Source organism: Dermacentor variabilis, chromosome 8 (genome assembly GCF_050947875.1).
Source record: "Dermacentor variabilis isolate Ectoservices chromosome 8, ASM5094787v1, whole genome shotgun sequence".
NCBI classification, from domain to species: Eukaryota; Metazoa; Arthropoda; class Arachnida; order Ixodida; family Ixodidae; genus Dermacentor; species Dermacentor variabilis.
In genome coordinates, this window is record NC_134575.1 from 13,679,943 (window position 1) to 13,692,337 (window position 12,395).

Consider the following 12,395-nt stretch of genomic DNA (forward strand, 5'->3'; position numbering starts at 1 on the left):
TTCTTTGCTGGACCTCTCCCTCAGACGTTTCCGAGTCGCTCTCTTCGTTAGGAAGGGGGGCCTTGCGCTTTGCTTTAGTGAGCCCTACGCGGGGTATATGTTCGACTACCTGTGGCATCTGGTCGCACGCCTCTATTTCAAAGGACTTTGGGTTGGCCTTGGCGGCTTTGAGTCGGCGTACCTCCTCTCTAAGCTCCTTAACTTCCTTAAGTAATGCGTCCACGTGCGACCTACTACCCTGCTCTGGCGAAGCCGACCGCGTTACCTCCGTGGGTCTCTGTAGCTCCTCCTTCTTCCCTTTGACACGATCTGCCCAGGTAGGCTCCTCCTGGATCCGCACGCTGGACACCGATCGCCCTCTTGATCTGGAGCGCTGCCTGATTGCACTGCGCTTCTGCGCAGCTGGCGTGCGAGAGCGGCTTCTTTCGGTGCTGCGCTCCTGCACAGCTGGCGTACGCGAGCGGCTCCTGCCGCCCGCCGTGATGACGTCGGTTCCCAGCTTCAGCTGCTCGGCGCGTCGACGCCGCTGCCGCCGTCTTCTTCTGACAATATATGGAACTTGAAATTTGTCCCTACACTCTTTGGCCGCTGTGGGGTGCGGGCCACCGCACAAAGTGCATTGCGGATCGCACTGGTGATCTTCCGCCGGCGATCGTTTGCCGCAGGTGCGACACCACTTGCTTCCAGGGTTGGGACACACGTCAGCCCGGTGTCCCAGTCCTCCGCAACCGTAGCAGACTTCCGTGTGGCGTCGGTACAGCGTGCAGCGAAACATGCTCGCGCCGCATGCCACGTAGTTGGGCACCCTCATTCCCTCGAAAAGTACCACCACCGCTGTAGTGTTCTTGATCCGCCTGGCCTCCAAAGCGCCCGGATTCTGATTATTTACAATTCTCGCTCTGAGTTGAGCCTCGCTGACTTCCACGTCGACTCCTCTTATGACTCCTCTACACGTATTCTCGGGTGGGGCCAGGTACGCCACCACCCCAAACGTGCCTTCACCGAGCCTGATTTGCTGCACTCGGGCGTACGCGTCCGCGTTTTTCTCGTGAGGAGTACACACGACAAAAATGTTCTGAGCTCCACAGGGACACATCGTGTCCTCTTCGATTGCGGCCGAAGCCAAGGATGCCACCATGGCCAAGGCTTGCTCAAAGCGTATTTTACTGATCTTGTTGACATTCAGGCCGTCGCGTGGTCTGACAATAATGCGAAAAGTGTCCCTCGGCAGTCGAGGCAGCCTGGAAGCAGCCGTGACGCGTCGTATCGCGTCGCGTGGTGCGGCGGTGCGGCCGCCGTCCCTCCGTCTGCCACTTGTATTTCCACCGTCTTGACCCGAAGAATATTCTTCCCTGCGCCTGCCGGGCCGGCGGCCGTACGCCACCTTCCATCCCGCGTCGCATGCCTCTTCTTGCGTAATCTCTTCTCCTTCCACAACGTCCATCCTGGATTCAAAGTCCCACATGCGCGGGAGTAGGCCTAAGCCTACCCTCGCCGTGTTTCAAACACTCGCAGAACGGCAAAATGTCCTCCCACCGACGAAAATCCGGTATCGGCAGAGTCCTCTTGACCTGCCACGTCGATTAAGGCATAACTCGCCCGGTTTCGCAGGGAGACCCACTCGAAAACATTGATGAAAGCTGGAGCCGATGTCAAAGCGTCCGCACTAGTCGACTTCTTCCTTTTCCTAGATTGTCGCAACATACTGTTTTTCATGACTTTCTGTGCCGATTTAAAGTTGCAATAGTTATTTAAACCTTTCACAGCGTGTTCAATTTTATCCCTCCAAACCATGACACCTTTATTTCCACCAAAACTTCTTAACACATTCTGGCAGCTGTCGGTCGCTTACGAAATAAATCAAGTTGGCAATCGCTTGCGTCAGCAAAAAAAACTAAGTTGGCGGCGGGTATCCATATATAGACACAGCCCTCAACATAGCTCAACTTGGGACTCAGTTGGCGGTTGTCATGTGCACAAAAACAACCCTTAAAAATGAGTGTTGCCTACTGTGCGGCATTGTACGTATTGTACGCATCGTACTATTGTACGTATAAGTGTTGTAGTGTACGTCCAAGGGGCACGCTAACTTTGAGTAAAACATCAGCATTTTACAGCCTACGTACAGCAGTTTGGTTTAGTAAAGTAAACCTAATCGAGTATAAATAGTAGCTGCACTTACATTCCCTAACTCATGGCGGTGGATTTTTCTTGAAACACTGCGTAACTGCAACAGGCAGCAATAGGCGCAACTGCAGTCACATGCGTTATAATTCATTCGCAGCTTTTATTAGTTCAGCAGCACGGCGTCATGGCTGTGGGCTTCGATGTGAAGAGTTAAGACGCTTTAAAAAAATAGCACGCACTTGAGCGATTGTAGCTGGGCCTATATGCGAAATAGTGCCACAGTGACAGTTTGCACTTACGATCTGACACACGCTTCGCGTTAGCGCGAAAACTGCGATGGCGTGGGTTTGGAACATGAGAGTCATACGGTGACGCCGCTTCGCTTACAAGGCGCGCGCGCAAGCGAGAGAGGGGAATCGACGACACTGTTACGTCATTTCTGACTTCGCGAAGTCTAGCCTCAACTCCGGACGTTCGTCCGCGTCACAGTGGCATGCTCGGATAATGCCTTATATTAGGCAAATCAGCGATCAAGTGTTCCCGCGCTCATGTCTCGCCGTTCACTCTCCCGGCAGGGATTCCACGTAAGGCGGCGGTTCGGACTCTTGCATGAGGCACTGGTCGTACGGAGGGGGTTTCGAGTCTTCTATGATCAGCACGACTTCCGGCGATCCATCGGCGCTTGTGGCCCGGTCATCGCGGTAGGAGGGAGTCATCTCCTGGCAAGCGTCAGTCAAGGTTCCGTAAGAGCCGGTCTGCACCGAGTGCCGCACGTTGGAGGGTAACATTCCTGGAACGACACGACATCGTATGACCGTCAAGCAAATCGGTTCAGAAAGATCTTTCGATACTAACGCTAAAGGGGTTACCAATGTGTCCTGCATCAAACCCGTCCAAACAAAAGTTGTAAAATTTTTTACCTCCTCTCCACTATGCAGGCAGGTGTATAATGCGGCTGCATATCATCGATCGTATATTGAAAAGTGGAGATTCGCGGCACAGGAGCACTTCGTCGCATCACGGAATATTGAACAATTAAAACGGAACCATTGAAAAACTTGCGTTTATGGAGAAACCGGCAACAGAACATTTATTAGCATTTACAATTTCATGAAAACAAATCTATCCCTAAACGGCAATTACATAATTTCGCAATTCTCAGATTGTTTTCTTCAAAAAAGCTTTAGCTCGCAATAAGCTACACAACTACTGGACAACGTTGACGACGCTACCAAACGCGCCGTAGCGGGTCTACAATTGCAATTCGAACTCGAGGCGTACACCGTCGTACGTGAAAGGTTCGAAAACAATTTTACTCGAATTTCGAGCGCTTTTTATTCTGCCAGGTTCTGCCTATGCATCGAAATCGGCCCGACTTTCCCCAGCACGCCACAGTTTCGCAAGCCGATAACGACACGCAATGGGTGCAATCTGATATGTCCCACGCATTGCCGATAACGAGGCGGAATATTACGTCACCGCAACTGTTACACGATCGCGGAGACACACACGCGCTTGTCTTTGATGGCGCGTGCCACGTAGAGGGCAGGAAGCAGTTTCGCTTTGCAAGAACAAGCTGAAGCAGCTCAAATGTTGTGGCCTGCCCGGCATTGCCTGTAGCGTTAAAGTTCAGCGTAATACGTGGCTTATGCACTCGGGCTATGGGGTAAGGGCTCACCAGTTTACATCAAACGTCTTGAAAACAAAGTATGTTCTATTTGCTGCGCGAAAAAAAAAATCATGATGGGTATTGCGCATGAAAATAGCTATTATTGAGCGCTCGAATGCAATTTTCTTTTGTGATACAGCTTCTATTAGCATTTAAGCCGGAATACAAAATTATGGGGTTTTACGTGCCAAAACCACTTTCTGATTATGAGGCACGCCGTAGTGGTGGACTCCGGAAATTTCGACCACCTGGGCTTCTTTAACGTGCACCTAAATCTAAGTACATGGGTGTTTTCGCATTTCGCCCCCATCGAAATGCGGCCGCCGTGGCCGGGATTCGATCCCGCGACCTCGTGCTCAGCAACCCAACACCATAGCCAGTGAGCAACCAAGGCGGGTATGAAGCCGGAATGAGCGCGTTGATATATTAAGGACTTCGTTCTCCGAATCATTGTCGCTTTGAAGTAAATATAAACGCGTGCTGCCTGTGGGACTTAAAACACTGTTATATCACAGTCTTATAGGAGCCCGACTACAATGTTGTCTCTTGTTTTATTTTTTCTTTTGCATTTAACACGGGGAAATAAAGTTCACAAGGGTGGCAGTTAGGGCGAGCTGATGTTCCGCAACGTTTTCATCAATTAGCGCGGCGAAAAAATTAGTGCCTTTGTTTGCAGTTTTCCTTCACTCTTGATGGGATGCGATAATTTATGCCAACAGCGAGATATCGCTGCTCTTCACATACAAAAACGCGCAACACGTGCTATTTGTTGCCTGAACAGATATGAGCATTCCGTGCTATATATCTTCGATCGAAAATATACTTCTGTTTCAACACCTGAGTCATCCTAAAATTTTTGTGCTTGTGTTCACTGAGTTCGTGATCGCCCTGATGCATTTATGCAGATATACGTGAAATGTAGCATGTCTACAGCTTCAGGAAGACACAGTTTGCTTTACTGCACAGCCGAACTGTACTGCAGTTGTCAACTAACTCAACATGCCATAGGAAAATTTCTTGATTGTTTTCCTTCTCTATGATTATGCTGTATTTAAAGACATGGAATCTATTAAGGTGTTTGAACGTTTAATTAAATCGCACTTTTTACATTGCACCTAATAACATTCATTATTCTCGCATTGTGCTCACAATTTACAATAATACATGTACTGTTGTTGCTTGTCACTGGACTTGTAAACTCTGAGGTCGCTGCCTCGCATTGCCATGTGTGAAAGTTGTACTGCTTATTCTGACTGTGCGAGTGGCCTCTCAGGGACCAGGAAACTTGTCTGGCAATGCTGTATGTTTTTAGTCCCAGCGCCTCTGGTCATTTTTGTAAATGTCCAAATAACGTTATTTTCTATTCTATTTCATACGTTTAAAGTAGACCTGAGTGCCACATATTTGATGTCAATTAACTCGAATGTACGCTGCGATTACGATAGCGTTCTGAGACAAGACTATCGACTGACTCTCAAGAGCACCGACTTTTGGGCGAGTTGGTAAATGTCCAACTTGACGCAGTTTTGTAAATACACGATCAGTATGAAGTAAGCGCTTGTGTTGTTTTTTTTTTTTTTCACTTTGTCCTCGTTTGCGCCCGCTTGACCGTGATTAGCCATCGATTGATTGACGGGATGATATCACCGAAAAGCAAAACAGGAGCTTCGGAGGCGCTGCGCTTGACCCTCTGCAACCGGCTCGCCCCAGGATTTGGCCATCGTGGCGAGGATTCGAACCCGTGACGTCGTGTTCAGTAGCACAATAGCGTAACCACAGAGTCACTGTAGATGGTGAACATGTGACCCCGTTTATGCATAGAATATACAGTCGTTGATGTTGGATTGATACCGCGCGTAACTTGGCGAGCCTGTCCCTCAGAACGAGTGCCAACGCTATATATATATATATATATATATATATATATATATATATATATATATATATATATATATATATATATATATATATAGTATCGACGACCACGGAAACCTTGACCGACTGACACGTGCAAGCTATTAAAGCGACGGAAACGCGAGAGGCGGACTCGACGAAGCCTTCGGCTCAGCAGATTTTCCGGCTCCCACGCTAGCATTGGTATAAGGCGGGACTTCAAGCGGTCCGTGTAAACACCATATATTGTAGGAGCGCCCGGTTGTCTGCATACCTCGACGATACTTGTGAATTGCGAAACGTCAACTGCTCGACAGTTACTACAAACGCTCAAGGTTCTTAGTCAAGAACTAAAGAGGCACGCTTGTCTGTGCAGTACCATAAAATCTGAACTAAAGCTCACGAGGAAGAAGAAGAAAAAAACCTATTACCATCACTCGGTAGGGTACCGACAAACCGATTTGCACGAACTTGCGCTTCGAAGCATAGCCGGCTTTTAGTGCCGATAGGAGTTGATTGTGTTTGGACCCTCGAATGTGGAACCTTTCGAAAATGCAAAGGTTAACGCAGTATGTTTACAAGTTACAACGAACTGGACACTGAAAGCGTGCAAATTCGGTCTTGTATAGCGCCTAAAGCGGACAAGGTTAACAAATCTATACGTGATCCTGCAAAACGTACAGCTTTTTCTGCGACAAGAAAAATTTTCATAATGCTTTCATCGGAAGTGCAATCTGAGATGTTCCTTTTGTCTTCTTTGAATCCTGACCAAGTGCAGTTTACAGACTGTCTATAATTGCTTTTTTTGTGTTTATTTATTCTTTTTGTGGTGGTGTATAATTGTAATTTATATGTTTAAATTCATTGCCTAATATAGCAACCTTACAAAATGTTCTTTTTTAAGTCATTGCCTAATCAAAATTTTCTACTCTAATCCCTATAAACTTCGAAGTTTGCGCGTAAATGCGATATATATTAATTATGTTGCCGTGCTGGGTTGCCCACTGCATTCGTTCCGTTGCCGAACCCCATAAAATTGAATAGAAAAGCTCCATTCTATAGAGCTTCCTTTGCAGTAGTCGTATAGATATGGATACGTTGCCGGGGGTAAACGGATGGAACGTGGAAACCTGTCTAGACCGCTCAAGTGGACGGGAAGAGATTAAAAACGAAACCTGACAGGCAGTGAGTCCGCATATAGACGAGTGCATTGTTTCAATTCCATAAACTGAGTGAAAACATGTATTCGAACAATTGATAGTTGAGCAGAATGATTCATGTATAGTGAAAGAGAGGCCGCCTCCGAGATCGAACAGGCTGCGCTGTCGCGCGCTGCTCGCGATCTCGGAGGTAATGCAGAAGGTTAGATTTGCCATCACGGACGCGAGAAAAAAAAAAAGTTCACCGACGATTACGGTACACCTGAATACGAAATTTGAGCGTAGCTCTATACGTGTTTTCATTTCGCGATATATTGGGGCAAATAATTTGAGAGAGAGATGTAGCAGAGAAGGCAATCGTCGAAAATATTATGTGCTGGTCAAGTGCGTCCGCTTCTACACATGACTCGTCGGAGGTTCCAGTGTAATCGCTGGTGCCGCTTGGCTTCCAGAAAGTACTACACAACTGGCGTCGTGCATACAATCAGATTACAAAGCAATCGCAAACCATGACAATCGAAACAAGCGTGAACGAGACCAAACCAAACAAGCGCGAGCGAGACGATAGTACGAAACCAGCTGGTTGAGCCCAGATACCAAATCCGGCTGAGATCAGATTACGCATCGAGCGGTCGGGCGGGTCAGCATGAAACCAGTTTGTCGCGCGCACGTCACTGAAGGGGCCGCTCTCATTGGTCTCCGCCGTTCGCGACTGGCGTCTTTCATCTGGCGCTCCGCGTTCACTTTTTCATTTTTCGCTGTTGTGCTCGTTCGCTCGGATACGCCGCCGCTGCCGACGTTCGCCGCAGGAGTGGGCCATTAATACAGTGTACCATTAAGAGCTGTGTTTAAAGATGGCAAAGGAACGGCATTTGTGCTATCCTTTTCGTGTCCCGTGTTTGCACGCCTGCCTGTCAGCAGTATGTATTGATTTTCTTCGCTTCGTAGTCACCTGCTCAACCGCTGTTTAGACAAAGTATATGTAATCAGTTGTGGTGAAATCTACAGTTAAGTCGGTGGAAAGGCGCCCTGTCAGCCACACTTCCTTCTGGCCCGCCTCTGAACGGTACGCAGCAGGTTAAATTGAATAGAAGGTAAAACAAAAAGAATTCTGTGGTTTTACGTGCCAAAACCGCGATAAGATTCTGAGGGACGCCTAAGTGGGGGACTCCTGATTAAGTTTGACCACCTGAGGTTCTTTAATGTGCACCGAATGCATGGTACACAGGCGCTTTTGCATTTCGCCCCCGTCGAAATGCAGTCGCTGTGGCCAATCAAGAGATAAAAGAAAAATGATATGGGAATGGTTTGTATCCTTGACTGGGCAGCCGAAAGGGAAGGAAAGCATATCACTCAACTCTGCGCGATTTGGTTGTTGCCGCGTAGTGTCCAACGTATTATGTATGCTACGCTAAGTGTGAGTCCTAAAAAAAAGAAAAATACGAATTTAAATGCGGGAAACCTAACGCATTCGGGAAACTTTGCGCTGTCCGAGTGGTTCATTGGACAGTGTTCGTCCATTTTGCTTGAAAGATGCTTGATGTTCACGGTGTACACAGAATCAAGGGGCTGACAGATGGAATAGCACACTGTGGTATAGAGGTTATAAACAGATTCTTTTCTTGTTTTTTTCTTTTCTCTCCACGTTCCCACTCTCCCGCTCTTGTCCCCTCGTCTTAGGAACCACGCTCACAGACGTCAGGCGACAGCGCTCATTCTCTTTGATGTTCATTCTCTTCTCTTTCGCTCATTCTCTTTGACAGCGCTCATTCCTTTATAACCAGCCGTCAGCGATAACACCCGCACGTGACGTCACTGCACTAACCCTTTAAAACTACCATGCCGAGGATGACGAGGCCGCCTTTGACGAAGATAGGTCCTCCTATCGAAACGTTGGCCAGCCTTTCTGAGGCACCTTATGCCTGATTATAACCTTTGTACCACAGTGTGCCATTCCATCTGTCAGCCCCTTTCTTGATTTAAGATGTATACAGAGGAACCGAGATGCGCAGCACCCGGACGATCAGTTGTAACAGAGGGTGCCAGCGACTGCTGTGGGCTATGAGTGGCCTCTTAGAAGTGACGTGGTGAACTGATTAGCAATACGTCTACGGGACGGCGTCTGCGTGTGCGAGAGCATTGTTTTCATTCCAAGCTCAGCGGCATCGCTTTTGCGCGCTTCGTAGAAAAACGAGCGCCGGCTTCAGGCGTGGGAAGCGGCCGTGCATTTGCACGAATTCAAACCTATAGCTATACTAAAGCTATCATTAATTTGTTTGTGTACGACTTAAAAAATAAAGAAAACGTTTGTCTCTCTGTGGTGTTTAACAACCCCTCCTTTTCGCCATATCGAACCCTACAACTATCGAATCGAGCTGCTGGCTTGAATTTCAGGTTTTAGGCAGGAATGCGTAATGAATACAGGACTCTGCAGTACTGTAGCATACATGTTGTAACAACAGAAAAGTCTCCATGCCCTAACCGTCATTAGGGCTGCAATATGTAGAAAAATATATATACGTAACGAAGAATATGAGGGTACCACCTCAAACGCATATAGGAAATAAAAGATGGTCAAACCACTCTCTAAGAACGCACGCATTGAATATGGGGATAAACAATACGAGGCGATGCCTATAGGAATGATCAAAGTGAGTAACGCAAGATACATTTGGGAAAAGTAGCTCTGTTATTGGTGTTATGTATATATACAAGAAATTATATATTATAACGTTTACAGTAGAATGGGCAGTCACAGTTCAACGTTTGTAATCGCTTCTAAGAATTAACCTGCCGTTCTTAGTCTGAAGTGTGAAGCGCAATGAAGGGTAATCAATTTCGCGGGGTGTTAATTTAGTGCGACGCGCCAACACGTTCTTATCGCAGCTAACGGACGAAGCGAAGAAGCGCTCACCTTCGACGACGCGTTTGGAGCACACGTATCGCAGGTAGGCCTCAGACACGCACCAGACGGTGGCCAACGACGCTGTGACGCAGACGACGGCGGTGACGGCGTCCGTAGCGTCCATGCTCGAACACACAATAGCGCCGATTCTTTAAAGATGCGGCACCGCTCGCTCTGCTTTGTAGCACGTCGCTGTCTGGGGGGGAGGGGGACCCGAAGGCGTTTGCTTCGCCACTTGTTGGGTTGGACAACGTGCCTCCCCGATAGCGCGGTCTCGGATGCTATCGGCGTTGGATGGACCGTATCGGCGCAGTGCGGTAGCGCTATCGGCTCGTCATCGGCGGGCACAAACACACCTTTCTCGGAATTTTCGCTTTTTGTGCTTCCTTTTCCACCGCGCCCGTTCCCGACGCCTTTACTGACAAACAAAAGGCGCGCGTTTGTGCGGGCGTGAAAGGATTGTTGACGGCACTTTCTTCGAAAACTTCCAGAAGAGATTCCTTCTTCATTTTATTTAATGACGCCGTCTGCAGTTCAACGGCAGCACGCGAACGCCGCATGTTGCTGGAAAAAATAAAAAAGGAATCTCTTCTGGAAGTTTCCAAAGAAAGTGCCGTCAACAATCCTTTCACGCCTGCACAAACGCGCATCTTTATATATATATATATATATATATATATATATATATATATATATATATATATATATATATATATATATATATATATATATATATATATATATGTATATATATATATATATATATATATATATACTGCAAGCACACAGAGCCTCGGGGCACGTGATTACGCCGTGCGGCAATCAACATATAAGCTTATTGTGTTTCGACATTGTGGTACGCGTGACTTCGGCCTTTGTGGACATCTTGTACATAAAGAGGACACGACATATATATCATTGCGCTGTGACCATGCACTGGCATTCACGAACTGCGAAGCATAAAAGATTTTCCCCGGCATAAACAGCTTCGCAGCGACGTCGCAGAATGCGCGTGATGGAATGACTCAGCAGCATCAAGCTTAGGGTGACCGATCGATATGCATATGTCTGCTGTTGTTCTACGCGGCGTTTCACGTGTTGATCGGGGCTTCCAGCTAACCGATTATCCCATGATGCATCGTATTTGATTTACAGAAATAAATTCTTTAAACGTAATAGAAAAAAGAAAACTTGCATATTTACCAGGAATATGTTTCATTTGTAGCAATGAAATACGTAGCGATGGCTATTCCGCAAATATATTACATTCATTTCTACAGCAATGTTTGAAGTTTTTCTCAATGGATCAGTGCTTTTATAATTTTCTTTTTGCTGATTTTGTGCATTTTGAATGCCTTGCTGTATATATGGTCATAAAATCTACCCGCAACTTCATGGTGTGTCATATATGATACATTACAACTTTTAATCATAAAATCACAACTACGTGTCTCTTCAGAAATTTTAGGTTTGTTTACGCATTTCTCGTCTAAAGAATGGTTTGTCGAATTGAAAAAAGAAATACTCGTGAGCTTAGGAGCTAGCCCCCAGCAACACCTCCGCACCCCCCCAAGAAAAAAATAAAGAAACGTTATATTCTTTGTCTGCATTCTACGTACTCGGCGTTTTAAAGCAATGTAGCGGTGGAGTCTGTTCTACAGATGACGTCATCGACGCGTGTTCTCCCGCATCTTAGCGTCGTCAGCCTATCCTCGAAAAGTATGGACCACAGATCTCGAAGGACAGCTTGCACGCGGGCCTGGAAGAAAGTATCTTTCTCATTTTCATTCACCTTCAGAACTTTCTCGAAGCGCAACGAAAAGGTGGAATACAGAGAAATGACAGGACAAGATGCTGGCTCGCAGCTGAAACGATAACTGAACTGGCTTCACTTATATAAGGTGCCCAGCTATCGTGCATCAAGATAAAGAAAGAAAAAGAATGGGGGCCTTCTATGCGGATGAAACCAATTGCATGCCGTTAGCGGCAACCTGAATAAGGGTCTCGTATTTTTTGTATTTCTCCGTATTAATGAATTTGTAGTGATTAAGTAACTAGCTTCTTCGTTGCTTTATTTATACGGGAGACACGTAAACATTAGTTGTCATATAGCGACCTCGAAAACATCATATTCAGTTGTTCGCGACGCGCGGTACATTTTGCGCGGCTATTCTTCCTGCGTGCTATAGAAAGCCCGCCAAATATAACAATATACAACGTGACGCACGAGTGGGGGCGAAATGCAGAGACCGCGGTCCCGTGGTTTTAAAAAAAATATTAAATTATGGGGTTTTACGTGCCAAAACCACTTTCTGATTATGAGGCACGCCGTAGTGGGGGACTCCGGGAATTTCGACCACCTGGGGTTCTTTAACGTGCACCTAAATCTAAGTACACGGGTGTTTTCGCATTTCGCCCCCATCGAAAATGCGGCCGCCGTGGGCCGGGATTCGATCCCGCGACCTCGTGCTCAGCAGCCCGACACCATAGCCACTGAGCAACCACGGCGAGTCGTCCCGTGGTTTCAGTGCACGTTAAATAACTGCAGGCGGTCCGAATTGGCTCGCAGCCCCCCACTATACGGGGCGTACTGCCCCAGATCATATCTTGGTTTTGGCGCGAAAACCCCAGAATTTATATT

General features: G+C 47.0%; 1 protein-coding gene across 1 annotated transcript; it reads right to left on the reverse strand.

Annotated features, from left to right (window-relative positions):
- Positions 1–2,263: 2,263 nt before the first annotated feature.
- Positions 2,264–10,317, reverse strand: LOC142589670 (uncharacterized). The gene is made up of 2 exons (XM_075701204.1): positions 9,764–10,317; positions 2,264–2,917 (listed from the first exon to the last, which is right to left on the reverse strand). The coding sequence occupies exons 1-2, from the start codon at positions 9,876–9,878 to the stop codon at positions 2,688–2,690; spliced, it is 345 nt and encodes a 114-aa protein (XP_075557319.1). The 5' UTR covers positions 9,879–10,317; the 3' UTR covers positions 2,264–2,687.
- Positions 10,318–12,395: the final 2,078 nt, after the last annotated feature.

Coding starts and splice junctions, on each gene's coding strand:
- LOC142589670 (XM_075701204.1), bottom strand. CDS start 9,878: ATGGACGCTACGGACGCCGTCACCGCCGTCGTCTGCGTCACAGCGTCG. Junction 2,918..9,763: donor CTCCAAACGCGTCGTCGAAG/GTGAGCGCTTCT, acceptor GTGTCGTTCCAG/GAATGTTACCCTCCAACGTG.